This window comes from Pelobates fuscus, chromosome 1 (assembly GCF_036172605.1).
Source record: "Pelobates fuscus isolate aPelFus1 chromosome 1, aPelFus1.pri, whole genome shotgun sequence".
NCBI lineage: Eukaryota > Metazoa > Chordata > Amphibia > Anura > Pelobatidae > Pelobates > Pelobates fuscus.
Genome location: NC_086317.1, coordinates 455,857,940 through 455,881,034, shown reverse-complemented (window position 1 = coordinate 455,881,034; position 23,095 = coordinate 455,857,940). Strand labels below are relative to the sequence as shown.

Sequence of the window (23,095 nt, the reverse complement as noted above, 5' to 3'; positions counted from 1 at the left end):
GAATATGGCTACATGTGGGTTTTTCACTGCCCATTCCTTGAGCAAGTGGATTGCACCCCAAATTTAGAGGTCCCAGCAGGCATCACTACAATAGACAGAAAGCTGCAGAGATTTTCATAGCGATTGTCCAAAACAATAAATTGTGGAATGTTGTGTCAACAGAATGTTTACTTGCCAGGTGATGAGAAATCCAAATGTGACATGTGAGAAACACTTGAACAATATAGGATTGCTCATAGTCACATGAATGAAGGTCCATAAAGGTGAAGCCGCAATTTAAACAAGTTGATCTTGATAAAACTTAAACAAGTTCATGTGTGATTTCCCATGCAAGAGCAAATAACCAATGCCAGAATTGAATGAAATCTATGCATTGATGTTTACATTTTCATGCAAAGCATACTCTGTATATAAGGGTGAAGGAAAATATTCATAGCACGGCATCTGGCTGTTCACTTAACAGATATTGTGTTCTACCCAGTGTGTTAAAAGTTGTATTTATGGTGTTATTTGTATCTTCACAGGGCTAATCTGAATTCTGTTTGGATTTTCACAAAACCATTAGGACTTTTACTAGATCTGATGGACTGTTAATAGCATTCATTTTAATTAGACATTATGTCACACGTTCCATCAGAACACATAACACAGTGATGCAAAGTGAGACCTCTTGAGATATATATCGACAATTGGTGTCCTTCACACTTGGATTACGGTTTTATTTTGTTTTTGTTTTAAGACTTGTTTTTATGAACTTCATATTTTTTGTGCATCTCGGAGTGAGACGAAATAACCATTTTTAACAAGAGAATGCTTTCCCCCTCAGGTTTTATAGACTTTTTATTGCTATTTAACAGCGCAGAACATTACAAAAGCAAGAGAATGAGGTGTCTGAAATTGCAACTCTGCTCATTTTCTTTCAGGTGGTTTTCACGATGCATCATTCAGAAAACATCATCAGATTTTGCCGATTGCTTGAAAGTGTGCATGAAAGGTAATATATCCACTAGCCCTTGGGTCCTAAAACAGGGCAAAGCGCTTTTTGCTTTTTTATATCAGTCATGAAATGCCAGTCATCGGTAGACAGCAGAAAATGTTTTTAAAATTAATCTGCATAATGTTCTCTTTGTACGATATATCCAGAGACTGGTTTTTCTTTCCTCACAAGATAAAAGTATTTGCTAAAAATATAGTTATTTGGCAACTTCTAGATGGCGAGACCAGCAATGCAATGCATTTAACTCGGAAGTAAAGTGGCATTTTATTTTATTTCACCGTACATCTTCAAAGCCTCATTATTTAAAGCTGTTTTCTTGTCCAAACAACACATACAAAGTGGACACACTGCTGTGACCATGTTTCCTGTCACATGTAGTTATTGTATGTAAAAAAAAAAAAATATTCTCCTAGAGATAGCTAGAAAATATATAGATACATATTTTTTTATCAATAAATGTCTACTTATGATCTCCAGAAGAATAAAGTTAATATACAGCTAAGCTGGATCTACATTCGTCTATAGCAAAATTACATATTATCATATTATATACCGTATTTTTCCGTGTACAGGTATAAGACGCCCCCATGTATACGACCCCTATTTTTTGAGCCCAGAATTAAGAAATCAATATTTTAAACATAAAATAAAACAACTGTGTTATTTTAGAGGTGACTTCTGAGGAGAACAACACACTTCTGATTCTCATGCCTCCCCTGTGCTACGGTACTCTGTGAAGTTAATGGCTCCATAGTGCATGCTGGGAGACTACAGCTCCCACAATTCAGCAGGTGGTGTGAGGGCATGCTGGGACATCACAGTAGTAGGGACCTCTTCCTCTTTGCCGCAGCATTCAGAAGTGGATCTGCGTGAGGGAGACCAGGTATGAGCGAGGGCCGTAGCACACTGAAAAAATGTGGCAGGCGCCATCCTAACTTAGTCCACGCGCACAAGTGTTTTTTTTTTACCCCTTGCAGTGACATTTCGTGTTTAAGACGACACCCAGTTTAAGACTTAAAAAATGTAGAAAAAACATAGTCTTATACAATATTTTTCATTTGAAATTGTGATCATTTTGGTAATCACCTGAAAATACATGGTTTCAGTATCATCAGAACGTTTCCAGCCAATTTTAAGGTTCTGTGTCTGAGTTAGCGGGTTTAACTCTCAGAATGCTGGAGAAGGGGGGCTTAATACCCCCCAACATTTCAAATGGGAAAAGAGTGATGACCTTTCACACAGGGGTGTGGCCAGGGACAGCGCTGTTCTGAGAAATAACAATGTTTGCAACTAAAATGTAATTTAGGACAAGAACCATGTATTTTATTTACACAGACTGATTTCTAAACACATTTATTGTAGTTTAAAGACACATTGCTGTGGAGCTCTGGTATAAACCAACAAGATAGTACTCATAGAAAAGAGGAAAATTAGGATAGAAAAGAGGGGCAAACAGATTTTGACCCAAGATATGGACTGTCCATAAGAGGTTTAGGAATGGGGTGTTGTACTGTCAAATAACAGAGTTGCCAAGGTATTTACCTTTTTTTTTTTTTAGTTAGTAGACATAATTTATTCTTGTTGATTGGCAGCATATTAAAATGCTGCACTGTAGTATGTAGAATGTATCATTTGCAGGATTCCTGACTGATTAATCACCTGATTTACTACCTGCTGTATTTGACTTCTACATACCACTCTGCAGAACTGTCCACATGTTGGCAATCAATTTGTGCAAGTGATATGTGTCATTGAAAATGCCAGTTCCTGTCAGTCAGTTTAAATACCCATTAGAGCAGCATCGTTCCCAACGGGGAAACCCTTTTTATATGACTGTAGTTTGATAGAGTTAATGGATATTTTTTTTACTTGTGAAATGGCTTATTACCTCTTTATTGAGGTCCATAGATGCACCTCTCTTTTGTAATGGGATTCGCCATCTCAAATTATTTTCAGACAATGTGACCAATTTAAAACTTCCCCAGTCTCCCCAGATTAGAATGTCCATCTTACAACTTCCCCTGTGTCAGCCCATTAGAATCTCCACCTTACAACTTCCCTAGTCTCACCACCACATTAGAACGTCCACCATACAGCTTCCCTGCCTCACCACACTAGAACTTCCGCCTTACATCTTTCCTAGTCTCACCACATTAGAACATCCACCTTACAACATCCCCAGTTTCACAACACATTAGAACGTTCACCTTAAAACCTCTCCAGTCTCACAACATTAGAACTTCCACCTTACAACTTTCCCAGTCGCACCACATTAGGACGTCCACCTTACAACTTCCCAAGTCTCACCACATTAAAACGTCCACCTTACAACTTCCCCAGTCTCTCCACATTAGAATGTCCACCTTACAACTTCCCCAGACTCACCACAATAGAAGGTCCACCTTACAACTTCCTGTCAGAACTTAACCAGCGGCCTTGCCGATATTCAACACTTCCGGGTTCACAGACCAATGACACACACCCTTCTCTGACGCGGCTTCCTCGCGCTACTTACAGGAATTGCGCCAGATTCAAAGTGCTTGATTATTTTGAAGCGTCCTGTCTTCTGACCGAACCTGGACTGTTTAAACCGCTGATCTCCATTCTCCTTACCTTGACTCGGATTACCTTTGGAATACTCTTCTTGTTTAAACCGCCAACTTACGGCAAGTAAATATTCTACTATCCCTTTCTATTTTCACCTCAATGTCTTTCTGTGCCGTCTGAGTACTATTAATGGAAAAAGCTATCTCTGTAATTCATACATGAACTTATCCTCGTAGATTACTCCTCTGCATCCTCTCTGTATTATAATACAAGACGCCAATTCCCACTCGGGTTCCTTAAAGCTTCAGGAACTCGTCTCAACGAACTACCTTCTTATTGTATTCCTTAAAGCTACAGAAACTCGTCTCATCGAACTATCTTCATATTGAATCCTTAAAGCTACAGGAACTCTCCTCATCACCTTATTCTGCATGTCGTGTTCTTTAAAGCTACATGAACTCTTCTCATCAAACTATCTCTATATTGTATTCCTTAAAGCTACAGAAACTCTTCTCATCAAACTATCTTCATATTGTTCCCTCAACTCTACACGAACCTCCCCATGGACCTATACTCTCAGCACTTCCTCAAACACTATTTTGCAGTTGAGTTCCACTCCAAATCCCTAGGAAGCATAACACTTTCCCAGTCTCACCACATTAGAACATCCACAATCTCACCACACTAGAACTTTTACCTTACAACTTCCTCAGTCTCACAACATTAGAACCTTACAACTTCCCCAGTTTCACCACATTAGAACGCCCACCTTACAACTTCCCCAATTTCACTACATTAAAACGTCCACCTTACAACTTCCACAGTCTCACCACATTAGAAGGTCCACCTTACAACTTACCCAGTCTCACCACACTAGAACATCCACCTTACAACTTCCCCAATCTCACCACACTAGAACTTTTACCTTACAACTTCCCCAATCTCACCACATTTGAACGTCCACCTTACAACTTCCCCAATCCCAATCCACTTTACAGCTTCCTCAGTGCAACTGCATAGAGGAGGGAATCAGTGTGCACGTAATTAGCATCAAAAATGTGAAAAAAAGGATTGTGGTTTTTTTTTCTGTTTTGCAATTTCTGTTGAAGTCTTTAAAACATTGCTCTATTGTTTTCGTTTGGTCGTGGCTCTGTTCTGCTGCTGTCTTGTTGCTCTCTGAACTAACCTGAATGAAGTTAAAAATAACTGCCCTGAAAGGCTGTCAAGAATTCAGCAGGCAGCACAGGGCATGGGCGATAGGTCACCAATTTAAATGTATTATTTTGCAGTGAGAATGTAGATGTGGGCATGTAACAACCTTTCACATAGATTTCTGGGAAAAACACAGTTCAGAGTGATATGTTTAAGTGCTGCAATTGATAAGAGGTGCAAGGTCTCTAGGTTTGTTGCAAAAAAACACCACACAATGCTGTCCATATAAAACTAAAATAGATTATTGGAACCTGGTAGGTGGCTAGATGAATGTTTCATGAGTTTACTGGTCCAGCATGCCTAAGCCATGCGGACATTGAACAAGGGAGATCACTGCTCTCTCTCTCTCAAGGTTGAGTTGACATGTTATCTCATTGAAGTCCTGTTCTGGGCATCCTTGACCGTCTGATAGGTAAGTGAAGTGACAATCTCAGCATTGCAGAGAGAAAATAAAATAATGCTTCAAGCCGGAGATAACCCCTATTTGTAATGTATTATGTTGCTATAGAAAAAGGGGGAAAAATGCTAAACAAGATGATAAACTTTGATATGATGATAAACTGGATTTTAATGTAAACCTAGATCTTCTGCAGGAAGTAGCTAGGTGGCAGTTTACACCCAGTCCACACTTTGCCATTCTTATAAATGGGAGCAGTGAGCATATACTATAAGCCACATTTTTATTAAAAAACCATGAAGCTTTGTTCCTGTTTAAAAACAGGTACACTAAAACACAGCATCCTTATTATTTCCTTGTAATACCATTTTAATGCAGGGCTTGACAAATTGGGTTGAAGTCTAGGAGCCAGCTAAAAAAAATTAGGAGCCAGGTTTTTCAACGTCAGAAATACAATTCTGAAATGGACACTATAGTCACCAGAACCACTACAGCTTAATGCAGTTGTTCTGAGGTCTAATTCCTGTCCCTGCACGCTTTTAAATGTAAACACTGACTTTTCAGATAAAAGGCAGTGTTTACATTGCTGCCTAGTAACACCTCTAGTGTCAGTCACGCAGACGGCCTCTAGAGGTGCTTCCTGGGCCAATGTTGCATGGAGATGCTTAATGCTCCCCATAGGGATGCATAGATTCAATGCATCCCTATGAGGAAATGTTGATTTGCGCAGCGTGGCATTTTACCGTGCATGCGCAATAGCCTCCCAATTCCTTCCAAAGGGGACACATTGGATAGGTTGATATCGTCAAGATTGATGATCTTCGAAATGGAGGTGGGGCCAGCTGCAGTAAGAGGGATGTAGGGGAACAAAATGTGTGTGGACTGGCTGGCAATGAAATTAGTTAAGGTAAAGCTGACTTTGCGCACTACAGATATATTCTTGTTGTTTCAGTCTCTCTAACACTGTGGCATGTTCCCTTTCTTCTACATTTACTACATATACTTTTTCTCTGTCCCAGACTGTATAACAGGAGCTTCTGCCTGCTAGCAAGAAGGTTAAGAGAAGACTGGACCAGCGAGTCCTAGGGAACAGTCCTTAGAAAGCGTCGAGCCAGCGCACCATTAGACACATTTATGCCAAGCTCAGGGTGCTGTCTGCACAGTTTGCCCTTGGTTGGTCATTCTGCATGATTGACAGTCAGCCTAACGTACATTCACGCCAGGCTGACCATCTGATTCTTTGTGCAGACACGCCCCCTTTTTGGGCATGTTTGTCCCTTTGGGCGGTTCTTGTTACAGGATTCACATCAGTGGCCCACCCTTTTACCACACCCACCAAAATCCTGCTTCACCAGACACTGCTGTTAGGTGCTATGAATTTAGTTGAAAGATGAAAGTGAGAGATTAGCATAGGTTACGTGTTTTCTTATAGCTATATCCTGTGAGTTTCCCTCCAGCACCACCTCCACCAGATACATGACGCTTGGGAGGTATAACCGTTTTAGTGTTTTCTGTCGATAAGATTCTGTAATTAGTTCCATCATAACTGTCAGCACCAGGCTTAATGGGCTATTAATCATGCCCTGCAGAGAACACAATAGTAACTTTTTTAAAATTTATTTATTTTTAAACAGGGGCCATCCAGAAGTGGCATAAATACAACAAGGAGTTACCCAATCGTATAATTGTTTATCGAGATGGTGTGGGAGATGGGCAGCTGAAATTAGTTGTGGATTACGAAATCCCTCAACTTCTCAACAGCTTCCAGGATGTCTCCACAAATTACAGGTATCATCGATAATAAACGCCACGGGATCCTTTCTCTGAAAGGTTTTCAAAAACAAAAATGTTCATCAAGTTCATGTCCTGCATTTCCTTCACAAATACATATACAAATGTTACCCTTCTTCATCCTTAAGATCTGTTCTACCAGCTTTTTAACTGGAAGTCAGTATTGACATGGCCTGACATAAAGTAAAGTGACCAATATATTTACGATATATATGATCAATATATTTAGCCCTAATATATGGCACTTTTAAAATGGATTTTGTTGGTTGCCTAGGCTGCAGTTATAAACATGGAACGCTTCATATGGAGGCAAGATTAGGGTTGCTAAGTTGTATATGAAATTAACTTTCTTTCTTAACAAAGTGACAATCCATTAAAACTTCCACTATGAGGGATGTCAGTCCTTGCTATGCAGAGAGGCAGGACACACCAACCAGAGGTGTCGAGTCTCCTCTTCCATGCTCCTCCTATTGCAGTTTGTCCAATAGACCATAATTCCCATCCCAAGACACACCAGTAGTCTAGGAATTCTCAGTTTCCCTATGGAAACATTACTAGGAAATACCTAACCCAGAGCTGTTTGTTTGAGAATGGTTGGAAATCACTGTAAATAGAGTGCAGGACGAAAAATGGGTTAACTCATAGAGCAGTTGAAATACTAATCATGTATAGTTCTCTGTTATGCGTAGTGTGACTTCCACAGTGGGGTGCAGCCAACACCTAAAACTCTTGTCTTGTTGTTTCTTGTTGGTGTCTCTAGGACCCTTCAGTGACTTTATTTCCCTTTAATATTATATTTACTTTTCAGTGTGGGATGTCAAGGGAGATGTATAATTGCAGCCCAGCAATATTTGGATCTCATTCATTTGCTATCACTGTTTGACATAAGATGTACGATCGTCTACTGACTGATTTATATGTATAATCCAGGCCTAAAATGTCCGTGGTGGTGGTAAGGAAGAAGTGTATCACACGATTCTTCCAGGAGTCCAGCCGAGGAATCCAGAATCCAGAGCTCGGAACTGTAGTGGACAATGAAGCCACAAGACCTGAATGGTATGTATGACCTCTACAAAAGTATTACTTGCTGAACACCCCCGTGCTTGCTTGCACATCCTCTCTAACTTCTTATAAAACATTATAGGCAGTAGTGAGCTTTAAAGAGACTCACATGTCTCTTTAGATTGTTTTTTTCTGGTTAATAAACAGGTGTTATAACTGTACACTGCTATTAAACAGTCAATAAATATCATACTTGATCTATGCGTGTGGTGTATTTATTTATTTTTTTTTTATATAAAAGCTTTGTAAATATCCAAAAATTCTGAGAGGAAATGAAGAGCTCGTAAGATAACGTAATTATTAATTGGTAATAAATGTAAAATCTCCAGCTAAATCTAAATGATTTAGATGAACTAGATTATAAAATACTGTTTCATTGTTTAGATGATATAGATTATAAAATAGCATGTTGTGATTTTGTTTTCATATGTTTTAGCACATGAGTTTCAACATCTAAATGCATTTACTTTTCTCTAAATGGGAGCCGTGTTCATGATCTCCCTTGCTCCGTAATTGCATAAGATTGCATCTATCTAACCATAATCACTTCTCTTCACTAGGTACGATTTCTACTTAATAACTCAGAAGGCTCGTCAGGGGACAGTGAATCCCACATACTACAACGTACTGTTTGATGACAATTGTTTGAAGCCAGATCACATGCAACGTTTAACGTACAAGTTATGCCACCTTTACTACAACTGGCCAGTGAGTGCAATATCCAGACAGGGGAACTTGGCAAAATCCAGTGGTTCCTCATTGAAACACATGAAGTATAAATACCTTTCTCTATACTCCTGTTTTCTGTTTAGATCATTTAGAATTCTTACAACTTGACTGTACTAGCTGAATAGAACCGTAGGCTGTGTACTAAAGTATGAAATAGGCACAATACTGGGTGAATGCGGGCAGGTTTGGGCTAGGTAGAATACTTAAACCTCTCTGCCTTCTTAAGGCAGGAAGAGCTCTTGGCACATGTGTAGTTCATGAAATTTATTAAGGATCGGATTCTGGGCACGGACTTGGTACAGGGAAAACAGGAATAGTTCAGACGTAACCAGACCGGCACAATTTGGCTGCACGAAGGACAATTTGCCCACTAGACTCTGCAATGATTTGGTCTAGCGAAGGCAGTCTCAGCAAACATGATTGGAACAAGGCCAGTAGGGACTGATTTGTTTACTTTTATTTAATATCTCTTTTATTCTTTTTTGTTTCGAATTCCATAAACGTATTATATACTTTTCATATACACTGTACAAATTATGTTTAAGATTTACTAAATTAAGCATTTCTTTCTCAGCAATACAGTAATATATAGTAAATACATAAATAACTATAACCGATATTCATATCGTATTAATTTTAGATTTAGTCCCTCCGCCAGCCCCTTAACCCACTGCTGCCGATAGGGAAATCGCCTCTCAAATATTTTGTCATTTCAAGTTTATTCTGTATCTATATTGTCTTAATCTGCTTTGACGTTTATTTACCTAAAAACAACTGCAGTGTTTTATGATTTTTAAAATGAGTCCAACTTCCTTTCTCCATTTTTATTTGGTTGATATGTTTTCTATTTATGAAAGTATCTTAACAGTTTGTCAAACGGTCTATTTGAGCAATAATGAAAACTCCCTCATAAATAATTATTGAATAAGAAAGCTGACAGTAGGTAGAATCCAAAGAGACTTCAAGCAATAAGTATGACACCTAACAGCTTATAGGGTTGATCTAATGTACTTGGACATAGTTGTTTATTGTACAATCACCATGAAACCTTAGGAAATCATAATTTAAAAATAAGGACTGTATCTGTATACAGTGTATATTACCAATTTAACTGCTTGCATAGAGTGTAGCAAGTTGTATCATAGTGACCCCTGCTGTTTGATGCATGGTATTGCATTGTATTGCACTTTTTCAATATTTGTTCCTGTGGCAGAGATGGTTGATTGGGACAGTTAAGCCTTTGTTGGACTGAACATTCCATCACCTCTGCACAAGTATATCCTAGAACAGTGACAATGTTCTAAAATGTCCATGAATTACATTTCCTCAGTTGAACTGCCATTCTATTGTAGAGTAAGTTTCACAAGAAATATAATTTACGAACATCTGCAATGTGAGAGTTAAAGGAGCACTATAGTGCCAGGCAAACAAACTCGTTTTCCTGGCACTATAGGGTTATTAGGTGTCTCCCCCTTCCCTCGGGGTCAGTGAGACAGCCGCTAGAGGCTGGATGAACCCTCAGTGTAAACATAGCAATTTCTCTGAAACTGTGTTTACAGCTGCAGGGTTAAAGCCAGGGGGACCTGGCACCCAGACCACTTCATTGAGCTGAAGTGGTCTGGGTGCCTATAGTGGTCCTTTAACTATTCCGTTCCCAGAGGGAAAAGCACCAATAGGATGGCAAGCATCACATTGAGCAACATGTCTTTCCCAGGTATTTGGGACTACATTACATGTACTAATTTTGTAATATATTTTGTATATATCCCCTTGATTCTAACTTTGTTATTAATTTATAAATGTTGTGATACTCTGGGTTAGAGTATTGTCTAATTATATATAACACCGTACATAAACACACTGATATCTGGATATTTTATGTTTGATCTGTACAGCATGTACATATTTCTAGTCTCTAAGTTTTAAGCATTACTGTAAAAATATCAATTAGTTTATTGAACATGTATGTGTTTTTTTTTTGTTTTTTTTTAACTCCTTCAGAATGCTTTAGGGGACTGGGATTACCCTTTAAGAACAGAAAAATTAGTAACTACGGTACAATACAATAAGTCAGGATTGTAGTGACCTAAATTATACAAGGCAAATAGCAATGTCAGAAGAATACAATGTAGTTATCGTCTCTTCATCAATGCTGGGAAACTGTATGAAAATATAGTGATGTGTATTATATCGGTAAAACAAATTATAAACAAGCAGACAGATGGGCTATAAAGACAGAGCAGGCAAATGGACAAAAGGAACACTGTAGTGTTAGGAATACAAACACGCATTCCTAATGCAATAGTGTTCTCCTCCCTATTTAGATCCAGGGGTCCAACTAAACAAAATTAAAAAAATAACAAAACATTAGGTTCTAGCAGCAACATAGAAACATAGAATGTGACGGCAGATAAGAACCATTCGGCCCATCTAGTCTGCCCAGTTTTCTAAATACTTTCATTAGTCCCTGGCCTTATCTTATAGTTAGGATAACCTTATGCCTATCCCACGCATGCTTAAACTCCTTTACTGTGTTAACCTCTACCACTTCAGCTGGAAGGCTATTTAATGCATCCACTACTCCAGGTAAAATAATGCTTCCTGATATTATTTTTCTTTTTTTTGTCAATCTTTATTTTTGCAGTGCTTAGATGTACAAACAAGCCTGAGATAGTACATAATAGACAGTGTCATGACAAGCAGAAACCGCACATTTTTTAGTTAGTAAATACAGGATTGGTATATATGGTATATTGGTATATATACATGTCCCCCTTCAATCAATGTAGCAGCTCATCGGCAGTAAACAGCAGAATGCTTAGACAAGGGGTTTAAATCATCTTTAGGGAGTTATGTGGTACTCCGTCTCTGCCATTCAGTCCATCCTGCTTGGTGTGAAGAGCTCAGGACTCCAATTCCTGTGTCAGCCGATTCCTCTGCTGCTCATCCTGGGAGCGGGCACCTGGGAGTCGTGGGTGGCAGAAGGTTCCTCCCCAGTTCCAGGCCTTGTTCGAGGTCGGCATCCTTGGGCCACAGACTCGGGTACTCTGAAAGGCCGGGTCTCTCCCTTTTTGGGCGCTGCGGAAGGGCCTGGTGGTGTGGCCTTCCAAAGTTGTGGTCAATGCCTTAGAGAGGGTTTCCTCACAACCTTTGGCCTTGATGGGCTTGTGGCTCGGGTAGTGGGTACTTTTACCTTTCCACCCCGTGGCCTCACTCGTCTCTGCCATGAGTAGGGGGTAGTTGGGAAGCACGCTGCTCCAGCTTCTCCCAGAAGCGTTGGAGTATGGTGTCCAGCTGCTCATGTAAAGGCTGAGAAGGCGTAGGCCCGAGAGCATGTTCATCAGCCGCCATCTTGCAAGCGAGGTGTGGGCTGCAGGAGGTCGCAGAGGCTTGTAGTAGCTTGTGAGCCAGTTCGGTGTGGACCGGGATAACCCCCGCCGGTCCATGGGGGGGGAGGGGGCGTAGACTCTTAGGAAGGTCAGCCGACTATGGAGGCGTCGGGAGAACAGCCATCTCCCCCGAGCCGCCCGTGTGTAGGCCGCATGTTTGTGCCGAGCGGATCTTAGTGGGGCATCCACTTATGTGGTATCGTTGTAGAGGTTTTGGGTTCCCTTTCCAAAAGCCAGTCCGTGAATGGCCTGTTTCGGCATCTATGCAGGTAAATGCAGCATAAATTGCAGTTTGTCACAGGAGCTGTTGCTGCCTGCGTCCGCTCAGCTCAGCTCAGATGCAAACCATCTTTTTTGTACAGTTCATTTCTATTCCTAATAGAGCTACCATGAGCAACAAAGCCAAATCATTGCTCCCAACGCCATTCAACAAGCCACAAGTTAAAGTCCCTAATACGCATCCGCCTGTCATTCTGAATGTTATCCACAGGCAGAACTTCAGAAAATGACAGTGTGGACACAACTTGCCGTATATCATTGGCAAAAACACAAAAACTTCCTTTACCTCGGACACTTCATTGCAAACCAAGTCATTTGCCCCTTCCTGCTTTGTTTGCTTAACAATATTAAAAGTACGTCACCTGTCTCTGCGAGCAATAGCTCCGGGAAGGTATTTCACAAAGCCACTAATTTCTGACTCCACACCTCTTATAATAGAACCCCCAACAACAACTGCTTTTTATCAGGCCTCGCCTTGTCCTTTTTGTCATTGACTGCAGTTTTAGACAGCTTAGATATAGAGGAAGGTGGTTCCTCAAACTCAGTGCCTGAGCCGGTCTCTATACCACCTCTACATTCTGAAAGTGCTGAAAATTAATTATGTAAAGACACAGACTGTGCAGTATGCCTTTTATACACTACTCTAAGTCTACCAGATCCTACAGTAATCCATCTGCCATTCCTAGGAAGCCTCTGTGGCAGGGGACTTTGCAACAGTCCAAGTCTGAGTTTGTTTAACACAGGGGTCCCCAGCCCCCAGGTCACGAACCAGCTCCAGTCCGCAAGAATGTATTGCCGGTCCGCGAAAGCTTTCGCCCGACTATACTGTCAGGTGAAAGCTTTTGCAGACGGCAATAAATTGCCGCAAGCTATTTCCCCGGTGCTATGATCTTGTGATCATAGCACCGGGAAAGGTGCCACTCTCTCCCCTGCCGGTGCTGCAGGACCAGATGGGAGATCAGAGATCTCCCTCTCCGGCCCGCTCAATGTGTACTGCTGGCAGCCGGCAGGGGAGGGAGGGAGAGAAGACCCGGGGGTGCTCTAACCTGCACAGCAACACTCCAAATCTCGCGAGAGTGAAATCTAGTAGCTCCTGAGGCTGCTAGAGTTCACGCTCACCACTGGGACCACCAGGAACTGCAGGAGATGTGAGCAGGGAGGGGGGATCTCAAAATAATTTTTAATAAAAAAAATATATATATATATATATATATTTACTAATCTATCCTCCAACCCACAGACCCACAATCATGCTCCCCTACACACACTCTGCCCCCCATACACACACACACTGCCCCCATACACACAGACACTGCCCCCATACACACAGACACTGCCCCCATACACACAGACACTGCCCCCCATACACACACACACTGCCCCCCATACACACACACACTGACCCCCATACACACGCTGTGTTTATGTTAATAACAATGTTCTTTTTTTTTTTTTTTGTACAGGGAATTATCCGTGTGCCCGCTCCCTGCCAGTATGCCCACAAACTGACCTTCCTCGTGGGACAGAGTATTCACAAAGAGCCCGGTCTGGAGCTTTCAGACAATCTGTATTACCTTTAAACTGTTGTTTTATATTTTTAACATTATTGCGAATATTTTGTTTATTTAAGTTTTTTATAATTGTTAAACTGATATTGCAATCTTGTTGATAAAGATGTCTTGGTGCTCACACACCATGGTAAAGAAACATAGTGGAGTGGATGTTAACTCCTTAATTAGTCCTGAATAAAGATGGTTATCAGGGCAGGTTTGAACCTATCAACATGGCTGATGTGAAGAACATTCGGAGGGACCGAGATGATAAGTCTCTTTTGAGGTCAGTCATCTTTTGAGTTGGTTAGAAGAAAATGCTCAAATGGTGAACATTCTGATTGTTGTTATTAAAATGTTTTTGTTTGAATTGCTCTGAAACGTGGTGATTTTTTTTTCCCACATTGTTTTTGTGATAAAAAAGTTCATAAAAATAATAATTTTGTGTTAATACTTGGAAAGAAATCTCATCAATTTTATCAGTTTATTATTCAAAACTCCGCCATGCAGAAATAATCACACCTCTGTAACACTTGTATTTTTTTATTTTTTTACGTTCAAAAACTGAATATCTTTATGCTATATTCACATTGATTAAATGCATCATTATTATCAGGGGCTGTTTCCCTGCTGATAACTGGGAACCCCGGGTGTCATTTGATACCTGGGACTCCGCTCTGTCAGCCAGGGTCAAAATTAGTGGCCCAAGATTGACCAATGATCTCTTTGCAATGCTCAAAGGGTACAATCTCTGCTTAAACCAGAGTATCCCAGGAATCAATTCACACCTGGGGCTCCCTTCGGTCAGCAAGGCCTTTTTTAGTGGCTCATACTGACAGGTGAGCTGCATTCAGCTCCTTAAATAATCATGAAATGCCTATAGCTAGATTACGATGTAAGCAGGGTTAAATCCTTGTTAACACCAGAAAACCGAGGTATAAATACGTCTCCCCTCTGTCAACTGGGGTCATATTTAGTGGTTCCCCAGGGTGACAGTTGAGCTGCATGCAGCGCTGAAAATTAGCACAGCATGCTGCTCTTTAAATGGGTCTTTAACCCAGTGTGAGCAGGGTTACAGGGAGTGCAGAATTATTAGGCAAATGAGTATTTTGACCACATCATCCTCTTTATGCATGTTGTCTTACTCCAAGCTGTATAGGCTCGAAAGCCTACTACCAATTAAGCATATTAGGTGATGTGCATCTCTGTAATGAGAAGGGGTGTGGTCTAATGACATCAACACCCTATATCAAGTGTGCATAATTATTAGGCAACTTCCTTTCCTTTGGCAAAATGGGTCAAAAGAAGGACTTGACAGGCTCAGAAAAGTCAAAAATAGTGAGATATCTTGCAGAGGGATGCAGCACTCTTAAAATTGCAAAGCTTCTGAAGCGTGATCATCGAACAATCAAGCGTTTCATTCAAAATAGTCAACAGGGTCGCAAAAAGCGTGTGGAGAAACCAAGGCGCAAAATAACTGCCCATGAACTGAGAAAAGTCAAGCGTGCAGCTGCCAAGATGCCACTTGCCACCAGTTTGGCCATATTTCAGAGCTGCAACATCACTGGAGTGCCCAAAAGCACAAGGTGTGCAATACTCAGAGACATGGCCAAGGTAAGAAAGGCTGAAAGACGACCACCACTGAACAAGACACACAAGCTGAAACGTCAAGACTGGGCCAAGAAATATCTCAAGACTGATTTTTCTAAGGTTTTATGGACTGATGAAATGAGAGTGAGTCTTGATTGGCCAGATGGATGGGCCCGTGGCTGGATTGGTAAAGGGCAGAGAGCTCCAGTCCGACTCAGACGCCAGCAAGGTGGAGGTGGAGTACTGGTTTGGGCTGGTATCATCAAAGATGAGCTTGTGGGGCCTTTTCGGGTTGAGGATGGAGTCAAGCTCAACTCCCAGTCCTACTGCCAGTTTCTGAAAGACACCTTCTTCAAGCAGTGGTACAGGAAGAAGTCTGCATCCTTCAAGAAAAACATGATTTTCATGCAGGACAATGCTCCATCACACGCGTCCAAGTACTCCACAGCGTGGCTGGCAAGAAAGGGTATAAAAGAAGAAAATCTAATGACATGGCCTCCTTGTTCACCTGATCTGAACACCATTGAGCACCTGTGGTCCATCATCAAATGTGAGATTTACAAGGAGGGAAAACAGTACACCTCTCTGAACAGTGTCTGGGAGGCTGTGGTTGCTGCTGCACGCAATGTTGATGGTGAACAGATCAAAACACTGACAGAATCCATGGATGGCAGGCTTTTGAGTGTCCTTGCAAAGAAAGGTGGCTATATTGGTCACTGATTTGTTTTTGTTTTGTTTTTGAATGTCAGAAATGTATATTTGTGAATGTTGAGATGTTATATTGGTTTCACTGGTAAAAATAAATAATTGAAATGGGTATATATTTGTTTTTTGTTAAGTTGCCTAATAATTATGCACAGTAATAGTCACCTGCACACACAGATATCCCCCTAAAATAGCTATAACTAAAAACTACTTCCAAAAATATTCAGCTTTGATATTAATGAGTTTTTTGGGTTCATTGAGAACATGGTTGTTGTTCAATAATAAAATTAATCCTCAAAAATACAACTTGCCTAATAATTCTGCACTCCCTGTAAATCATTGCTCACAGCAGGGACACTCAAATATCAAGTGTTTGCACCAAATCTTCAATTTGCTGGTTCTGTTTTGAAATCTGCACTGGGCAAGTTATAATTTCAGCCATGTATTTTTACAAAAAACTTAGAAGATTTTTACAAAAACAATTTAGTGCTATTTAACAGTATTAAACGTCAGGTTTACAAAAGTAACCTCTAAATTGCAATGTGCAATGTAAAAAATATAGCAATAAAATAATGCTGTAAGCGTTGAAAGAAATCCATGCTAAAGTGGATGTACAGTAAGGCTCAAAATGTTCCATATGACATACTGTGTAGTGCCTACTTTCACAAATGGTATGCATTTATGGGGTAATTAGAATTGTCAAACTGCTACAATTCCCAAATTCATGTAACAAAATTCTATCTGCAAAAACTGAAATAGTAAGATCATATGGCACTGTAACTTCACAAGATAGTGCCAAAGGTACACATTGAGGGTATTGCTTTATTTAGAAGAGTTTGCTGAGCACAGTTTGAGGGGTTTTATCATAGTGTCATATATCATATTTCCTAAATATTCAGCAAAAATATGTGTATGTTAACCCCTCCCTCACCCTCCCATTTTTTTTTTTTTTACCACAAACTGACATAAACTTTTTTTTTTTTTTTTTTTTTTTTTTTTAAATGCATGCCATTAAGGCACAATATACACCATATGAGATACCCTGGAGTGTCTAGCGCAGGGGTGCCCAAAAGTTAAATCCCCAGATGTTCAAGAACTACAACTCCCATGATCCATTGCATGCTTTTAGAATGACAAAGGATCAATGAAACTGTAGGTTTAAAACATTTGGGGATCTACCTTTTGGGCACCCCTGGTTTAACGCTTCAAAATACAAAAAAGACATTCACCCGCCAAATCACTCAAAATTCTAACTGTAAAAACTGAAATGGTCAGGTCTATTGGAGCTGTAGCTTTGTAGGAAAATGAAAAAGGCATACATTGGGGGTATTGTTGTAACTGTAGATGTAGGTTAAAACATTATGGGGTTTTGTACACACATTAGGTTTACAAAATTAACATTAAAATAACCTTGCTATATGTGTATATTAACTATCAGAAAAACAAACAAATGTTTACTGGAATATTTAGCAGAGATTGACCGTTTAATGGCTACATATGAAGTGTCAAAATACCCTTAGGTAAAAAGCCTGGGATGTCTACTTTATATAAATATATATTTTTGTGGCAATTTTGTTTTCTGCAATGGCTTCCAAGACAAACATACCAAATTCTCAGTCTGTATAAGTACGATACATTGTACTTGTTCTAAATTATATTAAAGTTGTTATAAGTAACTCACCTAAAATTTCTCAGAACAGCTCTGCCCCTGGCCACTCACCCCTAATATTCGAATAAACTTCAATTTGTTGCAGATTCATTTGCTTTCATGTTGTGCCAGTTCATGAATTCCGATGCTTCCAAATTGGCGAATTAGGCGAAATCAGTTTTTTTCCTGCTTCATTGTAAGATCTCTTGGATAATTCCAATTGAACTCAAACTGATTTACATAGTGTCGAGTTAATAGAGTGTATCTTAATCTTCTAACTGATTTGTCAGGAATGCAAAGTGTTAATAAAGGACCACTACACACCATAAAGAACTACAGCTTGCTGAAGTGCTTTGTGGGTGAGGAGTATCCCAGTTTAATTATACGTTATAATAAATTAATGAAACACCTCCCTGGCTGTCAATCAAACACCCAGGGAATTTTCCCCCTGCTTTCATTAGTTCCCTTGAGCTAATTAAAGTGACAGGCAGCTCTTCTTCAGCATACCTTCCTTCCCCACATACCTCCTGTGCAGTCCCGACTATTTCCCCATGAAAACACTGTTTGTCTCTTCGGGGGGGGGGAAACTTGCAAAGGCTGCACCTCATATGAACTCTTTTTTAAGACATACTCCCAATGAATATAAGCATGTATTTATTGTGAGTAATCATCTACTAACTAGTAATATCTATGTTTTTGTCTAGTTGGGTGTCCCTTTAAAAGTATAGGACAAGATAAAAAAAAAATTGAAGGAAGCTGTGTTTTCAGTACAGCAATTCTGGTATAAAATGCAAAAATCTTGACAATGTTTACCTTAGTGAATAGGCCTGCCTGGATTGGATCCTGGATTGTGCTGTGGGAAATGAAAATACTGTGATCCCCACTAGGTGGCATTCTTAAGCCAAAGAATTGCGAATTACACCTCTAATTAATTTAGCTAATTAGAGGTGTAATAAACATTATCGATGTGCTTGTTTTTTTTTTTTTGTTTTTTTTTTAAATATAAACATAAAATGATTTTGGCAGGCTAAATGACAAAAAATAACTATTTGCTATTGCCAAGTAGAAAACAATATAAGATATCTCGCATTTTAAATCGATTGTAATCACTTTTGTGCAAAGTCCTAATCCACCTATTTTTCATGAAACATTTTGTAATTGTCTCATTTATTTTTTCAATTTCCCTCTTTACGATGTTGTAATGCCCTGTGTAATAAGTTGACTCTATATAAATGCCAATAACAATAATTAATGTAACACAAATAGGAAAATTAACAAACAGAGAATAGGGTGCGCATAAAATATAAGAGCCAAAATATGGATAAGTAAAACAAAGTGACGTACAATATAATATAGTACAGCACTAAATGGAAATAAATAACTAAAAACTAGGTACCAAGAGTAAAATAGCAGCAGCCCCAGGCTGGTAGTCCTTACAATAACATATATGTGAGATGAATTTGTAATATTCTTGTTGTGCTTAAAATCTGACACAGGCTCTTCTTAATGGAAATGTCTGGTCACAGGGATACTTGGTGTTCGTGGAAATATATATAAAAAAAAAGGGGAGAACAGAGAAACTCCAATAGTGCAGTAAGTCTTAAAAATTAAGTGCAGAGATATTGTAATTCCTATGTACTCACATTGAATAGAGCTTTAACCAGCTCTAGTATGATGCGCATGCAGTGGTATAAATCCCCACTTCAGACTCTCTAGGATGTGGTCAACAGGATTCACGGCAATGTAATGTGATAGGACCCCCCCAAAAAAAGGCAATAGTAACGCTCTCTGTATAAAAGTAGAATCAGGAGTAAAAATATATCAATTGTACTCACATTTACTTGAACAGATGGCCTACTCAGTTAATACAGCGTGTGTGGTATAATCCCCACCTAGGATTCTTGGTGAGATCCTTACTATAATAATATATAAAACAGATTTGTACACAAGTAACTGCTTCCCAAGTTTTAATAATGAGCATCTCACCAAGCATCCTAGCTGGGGACTATACAAAAATGTATTCCTAATACACCTCTGCCCCCGGTGTTGAAAGGGTTAAAAACCCTTGTTCTGTCTCCTCCCCCTCCAACACCAGTATTGAAGGTTAACCTAATGCGCATGCACACGCATGAGGCATTTCCCATACAAACGCATTGAATCAATGCTTTCCCATGGGGAATTGGAAGAGGCTGCAAAGCATGAGGATGTGCAACATTGTTTCACGGAGTTAAACTCTGCTAAAAGCCAGGAAGTCATGAAGAGCCTGGTGTTTGTGTAATTGCATGTGTGCCTGTGTGTGTTTCTGCATATCTCCATGTGTGTCGGTGTATGTTTCTGTATATCTGTATCAGTGTGTGTTTCTGGGTATCTGTCTGTGTGTCAGTCTGGGTATCTGTGTGTCTATATCTGCATTTTTGTTTGTGTGTGTTTCTGTGTATCTGCATGTGAATCAGTGTGTGTATCTATGTATCTGCATATCTGTCAATGTTTGTATCTGTGTATTACTATTCCTGCCAGTGTTTGTACATTTGTGTCTGTGTATCTGTATGTGTGTGTGTTTGTGTACCTACATGTGTGTCCGTTTGCATGTCAGTGTGTGTATTTGTATGTCTGTCAGTGTTTGAAGTTGTGTGTTTGTGTATCTGTAAGTCTGTCAGATTTTGTACCTATGTGTCTCTGTATCTACATGTATATCATTGTGAATGTCAGTTTATGTGTCTGTGTGTCTGTATATCTGAATGTGTGTCAGTGTGTGTAACTGTTTCTGTATCTCTATGTGTGTCAGTGTTTGCATCTGTGTGTGTGTGTGTGTGTGTGTATCAATGTGTGTGTGTGTCTGTGTATATGCATATGTGCATACACCTCAACATTCAAACTCCAACACTACACACAAATACATCCTTGCATTCAAACGTCAACACTACATACAAACTCCTCCTGTATTCAAGCAGCAACACTACATACAAACACACTTCTGTATTAAAACACCAATATTATATATAAACACACCCCTGCATTTAAAAACCAACACTACACACAAAAGCATACCTACATTCAAATGCTAACACTACATACAAACATACCCCTACATTCACTTACACATACAACATTCAAAAACATTCTTACATTCAAACACTGCTCAGTGCTAACTACAGGCCTGTAATAATGTACAGGTGGTAAATCCCCTGCTGGCAAAGCATTAGTGGAGTTGTTCGAAAGATGGGGATCTACCTACTGGCCACCCTTGCGGTAGGGAGGGGCCTAGGAAAATTCTTGTACGAGGGCCCTCTCTACTTTAATTCCGACCCTGATGGGGAGAGTACACCAGCTTCTAACAGACGCTTCCCCGCTGCCATTTGCACATTTATTTTAGTTCAAATATTGGCTTGTAATTACTAAAACAAACTCGCCCCAACTGACTTGTTTCTTCACAATTTCATTAAACTCCAGACAGTTTTACAGACATACCACTGAAAATTCAACAGCTGCAGTCCTGACATAGTGTTGGTCATGAAAGGGTTAAAGCATACGTAAATTGTGCGTTCCAAGGGAGATGTGGGTTCATTCAGTTTGAGAACCGATGAAAGGGTGGAGGTAACGGAGTTTGTTTACATCTAACCACAGAAGAAAAACATTGCCTGGAGGCACATACCGCACAAGGAGAGAGCAGATATTCACCACATCAAATGGACGCCACTTCCTTTCATTCATAACCCCTAGCCATGTAAAACAGTCTGTGTTGATATAAGCAAGAGAGAACATATATGTCAGTGCAGTAATAATCAGGGTGTGGGTTATACTTAACTCACAAACATATCCAGGGTTATTCACCGAACTCAGACTTGTCGCAAATTAAATCCATATGGCAAAAGTCGTGACATGAAGAATATATTTTCAGATTAGCTATTTTTGACTCTGTTTTTTCCGTTTTGATTAAATTCAGGAAATTGTGAATAATCCTGTAAGGTCGGCCCTTAAAGGGACACTATAGTCACCTGAACAACTTTAGCTTAATGAAGCAGTTTTGGTGTATAGAACAAGCCCCTGCAGCCTCACTGCTCAATCCTCTGCCATTTAGGAGTTAAATCCCTTTGTTTATGAACCCTAGTCACACCTCCCTGCATGTGACTTGCACAGCCTTCCATAAACACTTCCTGTAAAGAGAGCCCTATTTAGGCTTTCTTTATTGCAAGTTCTGTTTAATTAAGATTTTCTTACCCCCTGCTATGTTAATAGCTTGCTAGACCCTGCAAGAGCCTCCTGTATGTGATTAAAGTTCAATTTAGAGATTGAGATACAATTATTTAAGGTAAATTACATCTGTTTGAAAGTGAAACCAGTTTTTTTCCCATGCAGGCTCTGTCAATCATAGCCAGGGGAGGTGTGGCTAGGGCTGCATAAACAGAAACAAAGTGATTTAACTCCTAAATGACAGTGAATTGAGCAGTGAAATTGCGGGGGAATGATCTATACACTAAAACTGCTTTATTTAGCTAAAGTAATTTAGGTGACTATAGTGTTCCTTTAATCAAAGCTCTAAATACATGCTGTAAATTGGAATGGTTCATTTCAGATGTATTGAATGGTATTTAATGGTCTAGTCCAGGGGTAGGCAACCTTTGGCACTCCTGATGTGTTGGACTACATCTCCCATGATGCTTTGCCAGCATTATATCTGTAAGTGCATTATGGGAGATGTAGTCCACAACATCTGGAGTGCCAAAGGTTGCCTAACCCTGGTCTAGTCCTTTAACTCCCATTTATAAGTATACACTGATTTGATTTAATTTCTCAGTGGAGATGTTTAGCTCTCACTTTGCTCCAGCACTGCTCCTCAACAGGCAGAGAAACAAATAAAAAAAATGACACTTCTATGTAAAGTAATGTAAGCTTTAACACTGCCCACGTAATTGGGGGATGTATGGTTTAACATACAGTCCCATATCCAATGGAACATTCTCAATTTGACACTTTTGTCCTTTCATCCTCTCTTTTTTTTTATGGAAACAATGCATCGGAAAACACATTTATGACATGTGAGTCTATTGCAGTTAGTTAATACCCCTGCCGCAGCTCTGAAATGTTCTGTTAATATACAGTATCTGCTCTTTAGTTGAGCCAAGCGTGCCAGCCTGGTGAGAATGTGATCCATAATGACAGAAAGACTATGTATAAGATCCAAAAATATGAATTGGTGTC

General features: G+C 39.8%; 1 protein-coding gene across 1 annotated transcript in view; it reads left to right on the top strand.

Moving 5' to 3' along the window:
- The window catches only part of PIWIL4 (piwi like RNA-mediated gene silencing 4), a 188,845-nt gene extending 174,862 nt beyond the window's left edge, over window positions 1–13,983 (top strand). Inside the window, exons 17-21 of the mRNA XM_063430649.1 lie at window positions 924–994; window positions 6,788–6,941; window positions 7,875–8,000; window positions 8,567–8,714; window positions 13,867–13,983. Coding sequence (XP_063286719.1) covers window positions 924–994; window positions 6,788–6,941; window positions 7,875–8,000; window positions 8,567–8,714; window positions 13,867–13,983 — 616 coding nt within the window. The remainder of the gene's footprint in view (window positions 1–923; window positions 995–6,787; window positions 6,942–7,874; window positions 8,001–8,566; window positions 8,715–13,866) is intronic.
- Window positions 13,984–23,095: the final 9,112 nt, after the last annotated feature.